At 39.7% G+C, this 20440-nt stretch overlaps 1 protein-coding gene across 1 annotated transcript in view; it reads right to left on the bottom strand.

The window, feature by feature from the left end:
• Positions 1 to 252: 252 nt before the first annotated feature.
• Positions 253 to 20440, bottom strand: part of PHEX (phosphate regulating endopeptidase X-linked) — a 172251-nt gene continuing 152063 nt past the window's right edge. Inside the window, exons 16-22 of the mRNA XM_087726489.1 lie at positions 15316 to 15370; positions 6725 to 6792; positions 6273 to 6403; positions 5807 to 5872; positions 5571 to 5675; positions 4923 to 4999; positions 253 to 1751 (exon numbers count right to left, since the gene is read on the bottom strand). Coding sequence (XP_087582615.1) covers positions 1649 to 1751; positions 4923 to 4999; positions 5571 to 5675; positions 5807 to 5872; positions 6273 to 6403; positions 6725 to 6792; positions 15316 to 15370 — 605 coding nt within the window. The 3' untranslated portion in view covers positions 253 to 1648. The remainder of the gene's footprint in view (positions 1752 to 4922; positions 5000 to 5570; positions 5676 to 5806; positions 5873 to 6272; positions 6404 to 6724; positions 6793 to 15315; positions 15371 to 20440) is intronic.

Below are 20440 nucleotides of genomic sequence, written 5' to 3'. Positions count from 1 at the left end.
CCAAAACAGGAAGAAATTATTCGAAAAATAATGGAGTGTGCTGAAATGAATAAATTGACATTTGAAATTAGAGAACAAGAAGACGAGCAATTTTATAAGATATGGGATTTATTTTATCAGTGGCTGGGGAAAAAAACCTGGAAATGAAAAATGTTTTACTTATCTTTTAATTGAAGGAATTAAGTGATAAAACAATTATGTTGTGAAATAGATTAATAACGATACAATGAAAGACTGATATATGTGTGTGTGTGTGTGTGTGTGTGTGTGTGTGTTGTATTTGTGCTGATAAATAAATAAAGGGAGACTAGTATAGATCTATTTCAAGCTATTTAGCTCTCATCAGCTAGCCATACCCTTACTGGGATTCGTACCTGGGCTGTATTACATTTAAGGCAGATGTGTTAACCACTAAGCCACAAGGTTCTCCTCCTTTATCAGCTGAGCCAGGGAAATAGGTATGTATTTAGTGTCACAACCCCTGGTATGCCCAAATATGGGAGGGAGCCTACTGCTTCCTTTTCTCTGTCTATCGGCTCGTCACAAGAGACCATCCAGACAGAAACCCAATATTTTTTACTGTTGCCTTTAAGATCTCTTGTGGTGATGTGGAAATAACTTCCTACCTACATATCTTGCAGCCCCAATCTTCCAATAAAATGGCCCTTTAAATGGCTTTTGTTTCAAAAGTTCTGCTTTCTTGAGAAGACTAGTGAGGCAGGACCTTACACGTATCCTTTCCTGTTATTGTGTTGCACTCACTGTGAGCACAATATTTAACTATGGCTAAGGGGTGCAGTGGCCTAGTATCTAACACACTGGAACTAAAAGGTTGACGATTCAAGACCCATGTGACAGGATGAGCTCCCATTATTGCCCCAGTTCCTACCAAATTTAGCTGTTCAAAAGCATGAATATGCAAATGGATAAATAGGCACCACTTTGGTCAGAAGGTAATAGCGTTCCATGCACCTCAGCATATAGTCATGTCAGACCACAGAAGTATCGTCAGACATTGTGGCTCCCTCAGTTTGGAAACAGAGATGAAACCTTTACCTTTTAAAGACTTGATTTAGAATTGCCCTGATATTCTCCATATAATATTAGCATAGATTCTCCTTTATAGGCAAGTGAATAGTGTTTGATACTTGGATACCTTTCTTCTTGTTCACATTAAGAAAAAGAAATCAAATATATATATATATTGGAGTAGCCTTGCTAGATTTATTTATGATAGATAGATAGATAGATAGATAGATAGATAGATATATAGATAGATAGATAGATAGATAGATGATAGATGATAGATGATAGATGATAGATGATAGATAGATAGATAGATAGATAGATAGATAGATAGATAGATAGATAGATAGATAGAGTCTTGCTGTATTTGGGTCTTTTCCCGTGGAAGAATTATAAATGACACTTTAAAAAATATCGCTTGTTCTTATCTACATACATTTTGAATTATCCTGTGCTTGTGAGAAACCATTCAATAATACCGGATCTGGTTGTGTCAAGCAACAGGATGGGGATGCTACATAGCAAAATTATATTGGTCTGCCCTTGATCAGTGAAATTCTGAAGCAATAGTAGGCCAGTGAAATGAAGGCATAATTTCTACACAGGATCTCAGAAGGAAGCACTACCAAATTCGACAGGAATCTGCACCTCGATTCATTGTAGTATTTTCTGGACAGTTGAAAGCTTTCCGGAATTCCTCAAAATTACTCATAGCAGCAATAACTCTAAAATGGAGAAAGGAAAGGTAAATTTGCAAATTAGTTTAATACTGTGCCTCATATTCTTAATACATATACTTGTAGTGATTTCAGGCTATAAAACCTTCATTTTGATTTTCTGTAGAAAAACATGTGCTAGGATCCAATCTGGGTTGATCACTGGGACCAGCAGTTTTATCTTCTGAGCTTTCGGACCTGTACTGATAGGACCTGTTCGGACCTATCTTCAGGAAACTCTGACAGACTGAAACAGAGTGAACACATTCTGCTAGAGAGAATTCCCTGAAGATGGGCTCCAATACAAGCCAAAAATCTTGGAAGACAAAACCACTGGTCTCATATTGACCCATATTGGATTGTGAAATATTATTCTGGGACACATTTATTTGCCTGCATTCATGAAACATGCTAACTCAAGCTACCACTGCTATGGCATCATACCATTTCAGATAACATGTAAAATACTTTAAACGGTTCACCACCCACTTCCTAGGTACATTAGGTGACAATATTTGATAGTGATTTCAGGCTACAAAACCTTCATTTTGATTTCCTATAGAGAAACGTATGCTAATTCAAGATAGTTCTGCTACTGCATCATACCATGTCAACTACCATATAAAATCTTTTAAAAGGCTCACCACTTTAATGTATACATTAGGTAATGTTATTTGATAAGTTCTGGAGACAAGACGCCCAAGGCAAGACATAATCTTGTTGATGAGGATATACCATTAATTTGTATAAAGTCATTCCAGTTTTTCAGGCATTCTAGTCTCCCACTTGTTCATTGCCTGCAGCAGCCCATTAAACAGGGATCTCAACAATGCTGCCTGAAATTTTATCCTGATAGTTTTCTTTCCCGAACATTGTTGACATATTACCAATAATTCATGTACTTTATATTAAATTTAAATTTACTTTAAATTGTTGAAGCTGTTTTTTCATTAATCCATTTGATCCAGTATCATTCAGGCTTTTCAACATTATCTAAACTCCCTTTTTTTTAAAAACTAGAAAATTTGTGTCATAATTCAATTATTATCCTTCACTGCCTAACTCATCATGTGGGGGAAGCTATATTACTGGAAGATGTATTTTCTCATTCCAAATGGTTATCCATGTGAGGTGCTTTTAATCCTTCTCTTTTGGAAGATATTTAGGGCAACAAATCTTTTAAATACAGATAAAAATAAAAGGATTCCTAGCACTTTTCTATGGCTGCAATTACATTTCTAAGGATGTATGAAACAGCTCCACAGTTAGGGATGAAGAAGAGAACTGTGTCATTTAATTTGCTGGCAGGAATAGTCAACACTCTAGATCCGGGATGGCGAACCTATGGCACGCATGCCACAGGTGGCACGCAGTCATTTTTAGTGTATGCGAGGCATTGCCCTGTCAGCTCCAGTGCGCATGCGTGCACTGGCCAGCTGACTTTGGCCTTCTTTTGAGGCCATTTTTCACCCTCCGGAGGCTTCAGGGAAGCTCCTGAAGCCTCCAGAGAACCTCCAGGGGGGAGAGGCTGTTATCGCCCTGCCCAGGCTCCTAGAAAGCCTCTGGAGCCTGGGGAACGCAAAAAAGCGCACCAAAAGCTGGGGGGAGCGCTGGTCATGTGTGCATGCACATGTGCACTGGGGGTTGCACACATAGCATTATGGATGTGACACACCCGCGCACAACCCCCCTGTGCTCCCCCCACTTTTGGCACAGGAGCCAAAAAAGGTTAGCCATACTGCCCTAGATGATAGGCTCAAGATCCATCTAGATCTTGTTGGATTTGAACACTGGGCCCTATCTAACAAAATGAAATTCAATGTAGAGAAATATATAGTGTTACACTTAGGCAAGAAAAACCAAAAGTAGGGTTAGGGTTAGGGTTGTAGGAACTGGGCATGGCTAGTCGGTTGTAGGAACTGGGCATGAAGAGAAGTAGCATGGGAGACAGGATAGCAGTGTTCTAATATTTGAGGGGCTGCCACAGAGAGGAAGGGGTCAAGCTATTTTCTAAGGCACCTGAAGGCCAGACAAGGAATAATGGATGGAAACTGATCAAAGAGAGATTCAACCTAGAAATAAGGAGAAGTTTTTTGGACAGTGAGAGCAATCAACCAATGGAACAGCTTGCCTTCAGAAGTTGTGGAAGCTTCCTCACTGGAAGCTTTCAAAAAGAGACTGGACTGCCATTTGTCAGAAAAGGTGTAGAGTCTCCTGCTTGGGCAGGAGGCTGGACTAGATGACCTACAAGGTCCCTTCCAACTGTTAATCTATTGGATGTTGAATACATTTCTCCTTTAAATATTGGCAGGAAATTGCACTAAAATTGCAATAGAAATTCCTGTTCTAGGAAAGACTGATGATTTCAAAAAATAATAATTTAAAATACTATTTCATTAATTATAATTGTATATAATATGTTTTATCATAATTATTTAAGCTTCCTACATTCACCAGGTGGCACTCAAAAAATTAAAAAATAAAATACAGCATTAAAATACAGCAGAACAAATAAAAATCAGTGTAAAAGCATTCACCTCACAGAAATAATGGAACAATTTGGGTAATGAAATTGTGCTGTTCGGTCAAGAGAGTCCTATTTCACAGCATGCTAAAATGCACAAGCTTTTGCTGGATCCAGGATAAAGATAGGCAAGAATTACCTTCAATTGTGTAAATGTTTGGATGTGTGCATTTGCACGCACACAAAAACTACACAATCCTTCTTACCCACATTTCTAGACCTGGTTTAATGTGTTGATAAGTAGGGTCAGTTGACCCATATCCATGATTATAATGCTACACGTAGATTCAGAATACTACAATAAACATTAATAAATTAAAATCCACACAGCTAAATGTTACAGAGAAGAGAAACTACTATCTGGAAAGAAGAAAAACATTTTCCCTACCCAAAGTTATCTCCCTTCTACTGAACAGCTTCTTGAAGCTGGAAAAACAAATATCCGAAAATGATGTATTATAAATATCAAGATGGAAATAAAGTGAATGGAGACAAGTACATATGCTATTGTATGAGTTCTTGCAGAACAACAGAGTGGTTAAAAGAAATTGTCACATTTCTTAACTGATCAGAACAGCTGTTTATACTAGTTTTATTATACCTGCCTGATTTACTGTATTTTGGCAATTGGGAAAAAAGGAAGCAACTTAAAATACCTGAACTGAGGAGGACTGTGAGTTCCAGTGTAGATTTGTTCTCTTGCAGCTTCTGGTTTAAATGAATTGCACCTCACCTAAGATACATAGTTAGATAATTAGATAAAATAACTGGTTAAATAATTCTGAACCTCTTTCATGATCCAGCTTGTAACCAATGACACACGTAGTTGTCTGTACTCTGTAGCCTAGGTAAATCAGAGAGAAATCATGCACAAAGCCATCTAACATTGTGCTATAAAAAGGAACTTGTGCTGCCTTTGAAATTTCTTTCTCTTCAGCAACTAGAAAGCTCGAAAAGAGAGAAGCATCAGTTAGGAAGCAGCACTGAAATGTACTTTTGGTAAGGTATTGTAGAAAGAAGAATCTGAAGAGAGGCCTTGTAATTTGTTTCTAAGGGAAGGGATTGGTAATAATCTACAATTTATGACAATAACTATAAGTATAATCTTTATTGTTATTATACAATAATAAATACAATGAAATTGGTTATGACATTATTTTGGTAATCAAGCAGACTTGTCTACTCATTATACAGTGAATATCTATCTATCTATCTATCTATCTATCTATCTATCTATCTATCTATCTATCTATCTACACACAGAGACACTGTATATTCATTCTGAAATGTTGTGTACTACTCACATGAGCATAACTCAGAAAAAAGAGCTGATTATGGGTGAAGTCAATGCCTGGTAGTACAGCCTCTTCCTCTCCTTGTCTCTTTTCTTTGATCCATTTCCTATAGGCCTGATGAGAGACATAATTAAGACATTGAAGGCAGTGCAGGTTTCACCAGCCCTTTTCCCTACAATATCATATTGGGGTGTGTGGGGATGGACCCTGTATTGGTCTGCACTTAGAAAAAAAGAGCTGCCTACCCGGAAAGCCTCTCGCAATCCTCCATTATCTGCAATGTTTTCTGCCAAAGTTCTTTTTCCTTTTATCTAGGAGTAAGAATAATGTAAATTATCATGGTTTTTCAATCCACATCAAATATTTCATACAACTGGGGTGGTGAATAGTTAAGCAAGCATATGTGCTTAATTCTCTTCCTTGCCTCTTTGCCTTGAAATTAAAGGAAAAAATGAGGCAAAGCATTGGAAAATAACTAAGTCTTTAAAACCTTTGCCACCAGCCACAGTAGCCAGCTGTCACTAGATGAAATCATATCTCTCTTGGTATCATGCATCACTGAAAAAGCAAAATGTATCTAGTTAAAAAGAGAAAAAAATTGTTACAAGCTATACAAAAAGCCAAACATGTCATGATGATATATTACTGCTGATTGTTCCAGATTTAGTTTGATTGATCCAAATCAGTTTAAGCCAAAACTCCTGAACTTACATTCAACCCTGCTTGCTTCCAATAATAGCTGTTGTACTGATTGACCATGCATTTTGTTTTCTCTTTGAATTTTTCTTCTGACTGCAAGGACCACCAAGGATTCAAATTTCCATTCTTGTCATATTTGCGACCTGCATTTCCATTTTCAAGAAAAACACAAAGCATAATATTAATAAAAACATACAGATTTTTAAAAACTTAACCCAGAAACATTTCCTTTAAAAGAATCACTTCACTATTTATGTAAATCTTAAAATTTGCATAAATATAAATTTATATTTATAAAGAATTTAATGCATGATTAGCTATTTTCATCTAAAAGACCAGAAACACTACATCTCCATATTGCTTTAGAAAGTACATGAGGTTTGCATTTTTTTCCTATAGAAGTTAGGAGAGGGCTCCAAAATTAGTCATTTTTTAACCAAATTTTAAGAATTTAAATAACTCACCATTGTTATCAAATCCATGAGTAAATTCATGTCCAACAATTACTCCAATAGCACCATAGCTTAATGACCTGAAAAAGAAAAGAATTTTGAGATCCAGTAGATTACAGTTGTCAAACTCGCGGAGTCATGTTGCTATCATGTGATGTATCATGACAATTTTCCCTTTCGTGGAACTGGGGTGGACATGGCCTGCTCATGACACATCTGGCCACCAGTTTGATACCCATGCAGTAGGTGGAGAAAACAAAGCAGTATAATTTCCATTCAGTTTTATGTAAACTGAAAGAAAGTATATCTAAAGATATCATTGAAGAAAGCCACTATCATTTGAAAAACATTAGCTGATTTTTTTAAAAAAAAACTTAGTTTGTAAAAAGCAAATGGAAATTAGGTAATATACACAAAGAAGTACATTTAACCTCTCTGACTATATTAAACACAGTGCCACCTCATACATGTTTTATTTAACAGTCACATTGCATGTTTTTATATTAATAGACGAATCACAGTTCAGTGTTACACTTCTAGCAATCATTTTCAAGGCTGCTCACAATTAACCTTTTGGAATCAATTACCACCCCTCCAGTATCAAGGTAGATAAACTTTGTATTTGTCACAACAGAGTGAAGAGCTTCTCTTAACAACTATTTTTCCCAAACCTTCAAAAAAAGCTCAAGTTAATTAAATTGTCAAAAGAGTACTGAATTTCTTTTTTCCATATAAGCCAAATATGGCTCATAAGCTGTCTTAAATCAAAACTGATGGAATGAGGTCTAAAGTATAACTAGTCAAATGTATTAGAATGGAGTATGCTTGCAGTAATACCAAATCGTTGGTGCTTATTATCTATGCCCTTATTTGTAGATATTTATTCATAATAAGATGTAAGAGTAAACATTATTTAATGTCATAAAAATATAAAAGGTTTTTGTAATCTTGGTTTAAAACCACAAAATGGGAGAAGATGGAAGGGAAAGGGAAGATGTGCAAGTTTAGTTAAATACCAGACTAAAGAGATAAGTTTCTAAAATATTCTAAAGAAAGGAAACCCATAGTTCTCATGTTTTTAAGAACTGAAATATCAGGAAGAATAAAGGAATATGGAAGTAGTCCTGGAATGAAAGCATAACTTTTAGTTATTGAAGGGTCAACTTTTCAATGAAGAAAGTGAACCTTGATTGATTACTTCCAGAGGATGAGTTTTCATCTCACTTTATTCTCAGAAATCACTTGAAAGCTAACATTTGCTGGTTTTCACATGAGCTGAATTCAAAATGGTAAGACAGACAGGAAATCATATTCCAATGAATTACTTCTGAATCCAACCAATAACAGAATTTTAAAAGTGGGATTCAAAGAATATTCTGGCCCTGAACTGTCAGATCTGGAATAACAAAAATCCTGTTGCTCCTTCAATGTGTACACAAACATTCAATTGTCATGTATGAGGAAGGAAGGAAGGAAGGAAGGAAGGAAGGAAGGAAGGAAGGAAGGAAGGAAGGAAGGAAGGAAGGACACACTATTGGGAAATAGGACATTTTTTCTGCTTATATAAAAACACTTCTGTTGACTGTAATACCCAAAAGATAATATGGCATTTTTACAACCAGACACTTTTCACAGTAATTTTAATAATGGCTGAATGCTGCAGTCTGAGTCATTATAAACCCATGGCAGGGAAAGATGGCTCCCTGAGGCCAGAGGCTAGGAGTTGAATAATATAAAATATAGGTACAAGTTGCATATATAATGAGGGAAATTCAGATTTATTACTTTTTTAGAGAGATTGTGAAGTTGGTTCGGAAAGTTTTGGAAATGGAATTAAACTTTTGGAATTTGTATTAGATTGTACTCCTATTTCATTTTCTGTTATTTTGTATTTTATTTCTTGAGGACATTGAGAAGCTAAAACAATTTTCTTTAAAAGTGCAAAACTAACATCTGTGATAAAATATAGTGGGTGAAACATGAGGAAGTCACTACTGGGTGAACATGTACAGAAGTTGCACATTAAACATAAGAAAGAAGTGCAAGAAACAAGTGCATTGCATTTCCAAAGCTCTCAGAAAATCTCCCTCCATTTAAAGATAATTATTAATGAAATAAACAAAAAAAAATATAGCAGTAATTGTATTTTGTGTGTGTGTGTGTATGTGTGTGTGTGTATTAAAACTTCCAAAAACACAAAACCATATAATTTTAAAATACAAATATATGTTTTTAAAATATGATTAAATCTGGGTTATATTGAACTCAATTTATTACAGTCATAAAGCCAGATTAAACTGTTGCATACCTCTATATGTATAACAGAAAATCAAAGCAATATGGAATGTTTGTATGTAGGTATAGATAGATAGATAGATAGATAGATAGATAGATAGATAGATAGATAGATAGATAGATAGATAGATAGATAGATAGATAGATAGAGTGATTGTAGATAGATCTAAAAATATATAGAGAGCCATCCTGATATAGTGCTAAGGCATCAAGTATCAACTTCTAAAGCATTGACATGACTATTATCAGGCTGGCATGGAAGGGGAAATTCCATGCATGCCTTCGGCCGGAGTCGGATCTCATGTCTACAGCCTAGTTGGAGAATATGAATTATGATGCAGGACAGAAGGGAGGGGATTACAGGGGTAAAGTTTAAACGCAATTAAGCGAAATAGCAATAGCAGTAGACTTATATACCGCTTCATAGGCCTTTCAGGCCTCTCTAAGCGGTTTACAGAGAGTCAGCATATTGCCCCCAACAATCTGGGTCCTCATTTTACCCACCTCGGAAGGATGGAAGGCTGAGTCAACCCTGAGCCGGTGAGATTTGAACCGCTGACCTGCTGATCTAGCAGTAGCCTGCAGTGCTGCTTTTTAACCACTGCGCCACCTTGGCAGTTTTGGCTCCACAGGAGTCCACGCCAGAATGTCGATCCTAATAAATGATTGGATTTCTTTTGAACTTTGTCTGGAGGCTTGTAAATTAATTAGGTCGTCTTCTGGGAACTTCACATCAAGCTAGAAACCAGAAGATAGTGGTTCTAATCCCATAAACCAGCTGGGTAAATTAGGCTAGCTATTCTGTAGGTATGGCCTGCTTTGTGGGAGTGGCTTGGCAGTCATGTGACTGGGTGGGAGTGGCTCAGCGATCATGTGACTGGGTGGGAGTGGCTTGGCAGTCATGTGACTGGGTGGGAATGAGAGAGAGAGTTTGTTTGAGTGAAGTTAAGAAACACACACACACACACACAGACAATAAAAACAAATGACAATTACTTAAATTACAAATAAATTGAATTCCTCCCCCCTGCCCCCTCCCTCTGACCAACATACCTTCCAGCTACGCCAAAATTCCAGATTTGGTCTAGCTAGGCTCCAGGGCCAGGCAGGCTAGGATAGTGGCTCCTAGAGCCACCACGTGCCCTCTGCAGGAAGAGGCCCGAGAACTATGGGCCTCATTTGCATACTAATTTTTTTGCTTTTAACCCTTGGTTAACCCTTAAAAGGCAAAAAAATCCTTATTCAAAGGAGGCCCGAGTTCTCTGGCCTCCTCCTATACTTAAACACTATATACACTTCAAATCACTGTGAGTTGAAGTCTGGTAGCAACTAGCTTGGCCTTAATTATTTTAGAAAAAATCTTTAAAATTCCTTCCTTTTCCTCAGGAGACTGGTGAGGCCCTGCCTCCCCTGCCTCTAGTGAGTGCACGTCCCTGAGATAGATAGATATATACATATACATACATACATACATACATACATACATACATACATACATACACACACACACATACATACATACATACATACATATATACACACACACGCACACACACATACATACACATATATACATACATACACATATACACATACACACATATATACATACACACATATATACATACATACATACATACCTATGCATATGTATTATAAAAAGTACATTCAAATTTAATAAATTGTGTGATATAATCTACAGATGGTGGTACAAAAGTGGGTGACTTGGAGGGATACTTTTGAGTCCTTGTCTGAAAGAAGTAACATTAAATAGACTAAAAGGAGCAGTACAGTAATAAATGGCCTAGAGTTTAGCCATTACCACATGGACAAAATTGGAAAAACATAGAAGTATATTTAAAACCTCCCAAAAGGACTGCTGCAGGTAACACAACCAGTCTGGGTAAAGTGAAATCTAGATTGTATGGAAACAGATTATCCCATCTTCTACATCTATATTTTTAAATACAAAGTCATTTTAAAAACTGGCAGAAATCACATCTTTCAGAAAACCTCTCAAAGAGATGGACACAAAAGCCAGCCAAGTCTGAAACGACGGATGAATGTAACTATCCTGGGGATGTCTATTATAAAAACATAGCAAGGAGTTAATCAGAAAAGCCTGGAATGAACTCTGGGATTTCCCATTGCAATCTGGGACAATTCAACACAAGCTTCTAAATATTGAGTCATGGTGCTGCAGTGGCTGGAATGCAGTACTGCAGGCTGACTCTATCCACAGCCAGGAGTTCAATCCTGATCAGCTCAAGGTTGACTCAGCCTTCAATCCTTCTGAGGTCAGTAAAATGAGAAGCCAGACTGTTGGGGGAGTCAGCAATATGCTGATTCTATAAACTGTGTATAGATGGTTTCAAATAAGAGTTATATATCTGATTAGCAGTCTGAGTTCAGCTGCTGTTGGGATAATCTGCATTCCTAATGACTTGTCATGCAGAAGAATTCACTGAAGAAGAAACTTTGATTAATGCCAAGGAAGATCTCTTCTTATTGAAATTATGTTTCCTACTCAACACACCACCCACAGGACCAAAATGGGGAGGGAGGAAAGGTTATTTCTTTTCTCCATTTACTCTGTAGTCCAACACAAAATCAGAATCCCCCATGCTTATTTTGAATTTACTATAACAACACTCCATCAATGTCACTGCAGATTTTCAAAGAAACTTTCATTTGACAATCCGTAACATGGTAATTGCCCTCTAAATCATATCCGAAACTTACAGTATATTTATTTTATTCCATCCTCCCCAAAAGCTCATTTGTATGTCATAAAATAGTTCTTACAGATTTTATTTTTATCTCTGATAAATTCCATTACAAGCCTGAGGTTAAAATTATATATTTCAAGAATGGAAGCATCCCATTCTATGACAAGTTTATTATTTTAAATTGTACTGAAGACAGGTATGGCATCAGATACAAAGTACAATCTTAAAAGTAAGGCTTTTCAACTTTTTGATAATATCAGGGAGTGTGTCTGGAATACAAAAAGGAGTGAAATCTCTATCTATTGTTCCTCAGGCACTCAGCAGTAGTGGAAAAATAACACAACATTACCAGTATATTATTTACATAAACTTTAAGCAATGAAACTTTTAACTACATATTCACAAATATAGGATAAGATATTCACAAACATTTAAAATTGTCAGCTTAAAAATGCCTACAGCAAGGATGTCAAACTGGCTGCCAGTGGGCTGGATGTGTCATGTGCAGACCACGCCCACTCCAGCTCTGCAAAGGCCAAAACGTCATGATACATAATGATACATCACGTGATGCAATCGAGTTTGACATCCATCTAGAGATAGCTGTTAGAGAAAAACTAACAGAAAGCAGAGGAATTGGAGGTTTTTTATTTTAAAAAATGCAGAATGGGTGAAAAAATATGAGCGTTGATATCAGAATGAGACATAAATCCAGGGGAAGATCAGAGGAAGAAGGAATGTTAGTGAAAAGAAGAAATAACTTACCAAGTTAATAAAGGAGAATATTTGTAGCTCAGGATTGAAATGTGGGGTCCTTGGTGCTCTCTGAGCTTGCTTGTTTTCTTGCAGACATTTCATTACCCAAACTAGGTAACATCATCAGTGGTAGGACACTAGCACGGATGATTTACCTAGTTTGGGAAATGAAAATTCTGCAAGAAAACAACCAAGCTCAGAGAGCACCAAGGACCCCTCAAAAACAACTTAGGAATTGGTCTAATAAAAGGCTCAGGAAATAGTGGCTGAATTTTACACACTAGTTCAGCAGTTCTGAGTTAATATAGTGGTAAGAGCATGTATGCAGGTTTTTGGTTCTCCAATGGTTATGGGTGCAAACAGCAAGAACATTTTCCATTATCAATAGTGTTCTTGTTGTTAATGATGCTTGGTCTTGAAAATGGTTATTGACATGGACTAAGCCTTCAGCAATAGAACAATCTCAAATATAGTTTGATATGGTTAGGGAATGGGATGGATAAACAAACAAACAAAAAACAAATAAAATGCTGTTTCTTCCCAAGCTGTTAGCTTCCTCCACAAAATATCATCAAAGATATATAATTCCTTATTTTTGGTTTCTTAATTAATAAGCACACTAATGTATAAGTAGCAATTAATACTTTAATTTCAGTGCATACATTCTCAATAAATGTTGATTTCACAACACAAATCCTATACATGGATTCTACAAGGATTTCAAAGACCGTAACTACCATGTTTCCTTGAAAATACGACAGGGTCTTATTTTCTTTTTACCTACAAAATATGGCTTGGGCTTTATTATAGGGGGAAGGTTTATTGTTTTTGGGTTGCAGGGTGGCTGCTCTTTTGCAAGCGGGCTCCCAAAGAGCCGGGCACAGCCTCATGGGCGAATGACTGTGTCACGCTGTCACAGCAGTATAACAGAACAGCCATGAAGTGACCACGCTAGCAAGGAGCCACCTGGCAAACCCCCTTTGCAGCCGGGCACAGTGCCATTGACTGACCTAGGGGTATCGCCAAGCCGTGTGAGCGCCTGTTTGCCGCCGCTTGGCTCCCGTGGCTTGGTGCCTTCCAAATGCCAGTGAATGGTGCTCTGAATGGCTGGAGAGGGTGGTTGCACGAGCGGCTGTTCCACTCTCGTTCACCCACCTCCCAGCCTCATGATGCATGACCCAGCTCTCATTATGGAGCCAGGGCACCTCCACCGCCGCCATCCCAGCCTGGCTTTTTCCATGGCTTCCAACCCAAGTCTTTCAGCAGTGGCTGCTCTGGGCGCATGTCTATGGTTGTATGCAGGCAGCTGGCCCACAACCATAGAGCATGGTCCGTAATGGTCCGTAATGAGAGCTGGGCCATGCATTGGGAAGTGGGTGAGCGAGAGTGGAACAGCCACTCGTGCAACCCCCCCTCTCCAGCCATGCAGAGCACCATTCACTGGCATTTGAAAGGCGCCAAGCTGCAGGAGCCAGGCAGCAGTGAACAGGTGCTCACGCGGCTTGGCGATACCCCTAGGTCAGTCAATGGCACTGTGCCCGGCTGCAAAGAGGGTTTGTCAGGTGGCTGCTCATGAGTGTGGTCGCTTCATGGCTGTTGTGTTGCACTGCTGCAACAGCGCAACACAGCCATTCGCCCATGAGGCTGTGCCTGACTCTTTGGGAGCCCACTCACAAGAGAGCAACTGCCCAGCAACCCCCCTCTTCAGCTGGGCGCAGTGCTGCTGACCAATCTAGTGGTATCCCGAAGGCACCAAGCAACGCGATCACTTCCCCCAGGTTCCCATGGCTTGGCACTGTTGAGATACTGCTAGGTTGGTGAGTGGCACTCTGCCTGGCCGGAGGTGGGGGGTTGTCCAGGGGGCTTATATGTGGGGGGTGGATTATATTTTTGCCCACCAGAAAAATGTGGCATGGCTGTATTATGAGGACATGTCATATTTTCGGGGAAATATGGTATCAAACTTTGACCCAGGCAAAAGATCTTAAATTTCTACTTTCTGGAATCTAGTTCTTGTCACATTTCATGATTTGAGAACTAGATTCTCAGAGATACTCAGCTTTTCTACTTTATAATTCAATTTCCATTGAGACTATAAGGAGGCAAATTCTGATGATATAAAGAATTTATGGGGGAAATAATCTTGTGGGGTAACAATTGTAACAATTATTGAAAATATTAAAATAAAAAAGTGAAACCTAAGAACTATTTCTAATCTCATAAATAGGAATTGTGTGTTTTAAATTCCAGAGACATATTTAACATTAACAGGTTTTTTGTTTTGTTTTGTTTTGTTTTATATGTGTGAAAACTAGCAGCTTCTACATGGATCCATGGCTAACATTAGTTAGTTTTCTAAAAGTATTTATTGCAATACATGAACAGGAATACTTAATTCATCTCTGCTTGCAGCCTTTCATTTTATAACAGAGTATTTAAATACACAGGGAAGGAATGGAGGCTGCTGATAAGCTCTGCAAAGAAAACCTCAGTAAAGCAATTATGGGGAGAACTCCTTTTCTGTCTTTACTGTTTGATCACCTGTTAAAAAGTGCATGAGGATGAATGAAAGAGGGCAGAATGCATGTACATATCTCTAATGAACTGAAAACAAAACAAAAAATAAATAAATAGGTATTATCAAGAAAGCAGTTTTTTGTATTGATCTATATTTACAATGCCCCAAAAGTTAAAGCTAATAGAACATGGTTAATTGCACATATATTTAGGTTTCCAGTTTCTTGCTTCAACAAGTATGCTAAAACTTTTAATAATATTTATGTATTTGACTTTGTTAGTATTTCACATAAAAAGACTTCTTACCTAGGATATTCAGTTCCCCAGAAGAAGGGCTTCTGGAGTTCTCCTGCTGGAAACCCTATAGTGATTTTAGAAGAGGAAGAGAAGAAGAAAGAATTAATTTCATTTCATTTTATTATATTTATATGCCGCCCTTTTCCCCCAAAGGGGACTCAGGGCGGCTAACAAATCAAATCAGGGAAGGGGGGGTACAGACAAAAAAAAACACACGAAACATAACAATACATAATTTAAAAACACACAACAGTCATACCATTCGAAATGGGGGCAGCAGCTCTTTAGCCCCAGGCCTGTCGGAACAGCCAGGTTTTAACGGCTTTGCGGAAGGCCTGGAGGGTGGTGAGGATTCGAATCTCCACAGGGAGTTCGTTCCAAAGGGTCGGAGCAGCCACAGAGAAGGCTCTCCTCCGGGTAGTCGCCAGTCGACACTGGCCGGCAGATGGAATTCGGAGGAGGCCTAGTCTGTGGGATCTAATTGGTCTAGTGGAGGTGATTGGCAGCAGGCGGTCTCTCAAGTACCCACTCACCAATTCAGTCTCACCAAATAAAGAAATCTGAGATTTAGACAAGGTAGAGCATCTGATACTTTCTGCATACAAGGGCAACACTTGGTCTAATAGTTTAAACAATGAATGTAAACAATTTAAATAATGAATCTCAGTCAGAAGCATTGTATATCTTTATAGGAAGCCCTTCCTTCCATCCTCACAGCTAAAATTCAAGCATTCAACCATTATACCTCAGAACTGGCTTGTGTAGTCATTCTATTGGGAGGGTCGGGTTATAATCCAAATTTGGTCCTGATGACTAAACAATTTTAAATTGTGTCACATTATCAAAACAATCTCCTATGCACAACTTGAATACATTTACTTAACCTAGGAATATATAAATAGTGTTTTGACCAGCTTTTTATTTAAAGTATTACAATATAAAAGTATATAAAAGGGTGGAGGGTAACTGCTTTTTATTGTTTTGTTATTGGATTTTTATTTTAGCAAGCTGCTCAGGCAGCCATATAAATATTCTAAAATAAATAAATAAATTTTGTGACTTAAAAAAATGTTTAGGCTTTTTCCATAGACTTAGATATTGAAATTACAATTCTCATCAGGCCTAGGTGGCCAAACTAAGCTATTTATATAACATTGTTTTATATAGGTGCTTATGTAGGTAGCACAAAGAAAGCCTAGGAATTACAGTAGAAATATAAGAGAGAGCATAGAACAACAAAAACAAATAATTTCCAAAAACCTTAAATACTAAGAAATATATAGCAGAAACTCTAGGTAGAAGCTTTAATAAACAGGGAAGGAGAGAATAAACATTTCCATGAGGGGAAAAAATTAAAAGGAAATACTCAAAACATGACTGGATAAACCTGTAAATAAAGCCTTACCACATTTAAATGTTCCTTTTTAAAACCCTAAATTAATGCTTGCAAGGGACATAGCCTTTGGGTAAAATATAATCAGATAGTTTTGTATAGGAAGCTAGAATAAAAATATTGTTATATCTGAGTTGACTTTATTCAACTGCTGACTCTATAAACTGCTTAGAGATAGGCTGTAAAGCACTATGAAATGATATATAAGGCTAAGTATTATTGCTATTGCTAAAGCTCATTTAGCAACTAGACATTTCATAAGCAAACTGTATAGCTATTTTACCAGCTCTGCGTATCCTCCAAAGTTCTTATACAGTACAGATGAAATGGTCATTCCAGAAATGTAGAAGACCAGGAGGAAAGCCTTCTACCTCCCAACAGTTTGGGGCAGCTTAGAACAAACACACTTTTAGAAAACTTTTGTTTGTTTGTGTGTTTACTTTTAATGTTCCAATTTATTTACTTCACTCAATTTCTACACCATTCCATTCTCACGGAATCAGAACAGTATACAACCACAACTATAATTTAAGATTAATATCCAAGCCAAAATAATGCTAACTATTAACAGCAACTAACCTATGTGCCCCCATACTGGAGTAGAATCAAAGGTGGTATCCAGTCAGTTTGGACCAGTTTGGGCAAACCGGTAGCAGACATTTTAACTGGTTCAGAGAACCGGCAAATACCACCTCTGGCTGGCCCCACCCCCACCCGCCCAGTCACCTGGTTGCTGCTAGCCCACCCACCCGCTCACCACTCTCCCCGCCCAGTCGCTCCTCACTTTCTTTGCGGCACACTGGGTCCTGCTTGCGCATGCGCACAGTCTCTGCTCTGCAGCTTGCCTTTCTAAGTTGCCTTCCCACATGGTGCCTGCACCCCAATTGAGCGGCCCTGATCTGCCTGCTTACAGGTAAGCCTGTGAGTTGTGCTAGTCCCCCCACCACTATCCCTGAAGCTTGCTGGGGGGGGGCACCATCTCCAGGACTTGCCGAAGCCCTCCTACCATCCCAAAAGCTTGATGCACACACACCCCTCACAGTCCCCGGAGCTTGCCTGACTGGCTTTGCCATCAGCACGACCCCATCCCACACACAGCACTGGCTGCAGCCTAGTTAGCTTCCCCCCAACCATCCCCGGGCTCATCTGGCTGGCTAAGGTGCCATCATGGGCCCATCCCTTGCCCTGCCCCACCTACTTCAGCAGCAGAAGCCTCGAGGCAGAAATAAGCATGCCTGGGCAAGCGGCCTCTCGGGGAAGCGGGGTTGGGATGGATGCTCATCTCCAAAGCCTCCCATTTCTCCTGCCCTTTTCCTCTTACTGCTTCCTGAGGCCTCAGCCTCGAGGGGCTGCAGACTTTCCATGTGCCTCTGCCAGCCTGAGTGCCTGCCCTTCAGATACCAATGGGGCCAGCACCCGCCAGTGCTCAGGGAGAGTGGGCAGATGTCCAGGGGCTGCACCACAGTGGAGCAGCAGTCTCAGCTCCAGTGTGGTGTCTCCCCCGAGAGCCACCTGCTGTCAGCCTTACCTTCACAGGCAGCCACGCGCTGGCTTCATTGGGATCTGAAGGGCATGGTATTCATGTGGAAGATCTAGAAAGTAAGGCCGATGGTGGCGGCGGGGGAGAGAGACCTGCTACACTCAGCCAAAGAGCCTTCTTGGGGAGACATGGCAAGGCTTGCTCACCTTTTGGGCCTGGCGCACTTGACTTCCACAGGGCCTTTGCGTAAGGTGACCAGATTTTAACATTGGTAAAGAGGGACACCATTGACCCCGGGGGGGGGGGGTTGATTAAAAATTTTTTTTTCACTTAACAAATGTGGCAAGAAAAATTGTAAAATGGGGCAAAACTCAATAAATTTCTCACTTAACAACATAAATTTTGGGCTCAATTGTGGTCGTGCATTGAGAATTACCTGCTACTGCTACCTGATACTTCAGTGTTACTTCATTCTGCTGTAGCATTAAATTTCATATAGAACAAGCTTGTTCTTTCAGAATTGTGGAATTGTTATATAACTGTCTACCTTTAGAAAAGTTTCTCTTGAGTTAAACTCAGCTCCTATAATTTTATTGATATGTCATAATTTTCTTAGCAGTAGTATGGAAATTGTCATTATTGCTTTTGGACAATTTTTAATATTTTCCTATTAAATATACAGTACTGAGAGTCCCAGGTGGATTCTCCTCCAATTATTAGCCAGGTTCAACCCTGCTCAACTTTTTGAGAGCAGGCAAAAGCAGCCAGGTTACATCCCTACAAATTGAAAGCTCTCTCCCTCCCTCTCTCTCTATCTCTCTCCCCTCCCTTCCTCTCTCTCTGTCACTCTGTGTGTATGTGTGTGTGTGTGTCTGTCTATCTCTCACTCACTCACTCACTTACCCTGTGTGTGTCTCTCTCTGTCTCTCTCCCTCCCTCTCTCTATCTCTCTATCTCTCTCCCCTCCCTTCCTCTCTCTCTGTCACTCTGTGTGTATATATGTGTATGTGTTTGTCTGTCTCTCACTCACTCACTCACTTACCCTGTGTGTGTCTCTCTCTGTCTCTCTCCCTCCCTCTCTCTATCTCTCTATCTCTCTCCCCTCCCTTCCTCTCTCTCTGTCACTCTGTGTGTATATATGTGTATGTGTTTGTCTGTCTCTCACTCACTCACTCACTCACTCACTCACTCATTCACTCACTCACTTAATCACTCACTCTGTGTGTGTCTCTCTCTGTCTCCCTCCCTCCCTCTCTCTCTATCTCTCTCCCCTCCCTTCCTCTCTCTCTCTGTCACTCTGTGTGTATATACCAGCCCATCCGGGAAGACGAGTAACATGAGGGCGATCCCTCATGTTACTCAGACCAGCTGAGCCTCCCTGGACGTCACAGCAGCAGCAGCCCCAAGTGCGCCGATCTCGGCGTTTTTTGCATTGGGGCGTGCTGCAAGAAGAGGGAGTGAGTGAAGACCTTTTCTAGCCGGCACAAAGGACTTCCTCAGACTTGCTTTGCAGCAATCCAGAAAAGGTCTTCACTCACTCCCTCTTGCAGGCTACCCCATGCAAAAAACGCTGAGATGTTAAGCAAGGGAAACATCTGTTGCTTCAGTTAGAAAGGAAAGAAATTTCAGAGCTACGGCTGGCATCTGGCTGGCAAAGGCTTCCCACTGACCTCCCCCCCACACCTCTGAGTTCCTGATACATGGAATTATTTCAGCAACATCTCCCCCCACTACGGCACCCCGCCGGCCCCCCTCACACATCACCTCTGCTCCGTTCTCCAGCAAGCCTCATGGGTTTTTTTTGCCTTTAGGAGTAAGAATGTTTAAAAGGCTTTTTTTTAAAATTTGGAAAAAAAAGATGATGCAGGTTCTGCAAGAGCAAATCTCCATCGCACGGCTACTTTTTTTTCTTCCTCCAAATAATGGTCACCGCTTATTGTAGCGAGTCAGCCTCCTAACTTCAGTCCAGGCTCTGCAATTACCTTCCCTCCCTCCCCCCCAAACCCGCAGAAACAGGAGGGAATCAGTCATTATCATTAGCACTCTCTCCCACGCCTAGCCTCCCCTTCGGAGGTAGGGGGTGGGGAAGAGCAGATCTCCCAGGGACACAAATATTCCCCAAGTGGCCACCATCCGCTTCTCGTAGCTCCCCCCCCCCCCGAAAATGGGAGAGGAATGAAATAATGTTATGCTTTGGAAATGCAGATCTCCAATGCCAGGTCCATGCCAGGAGGTTCGGGGCTTCCCTCCAGGCCACCTGC

This window comes from Thamnophis sirtalis, unplaced genomic scaffold, assembly GCF_051295495.1.
Source record: "Thamnophis sirtalis isolate CommonGarterSnake01/CBP01778 unplaced genomic scaffold, rThaSir2_p1.2 scaffold_12, whole genome shotgun sequence".
In the NCBI taxonomy this organism is placed as follows: Eukaryota; Metazoa; Chordata; class Lepidosauria; order Squamata; family Natricidae; genus Thamnophis; species Thamnophis sirtalis.
The sequence above is the reverse complement of the archived record's forward strand: the minus strand, read 5'-3'. Positions and strand labels throughout refer to the sequence as shown.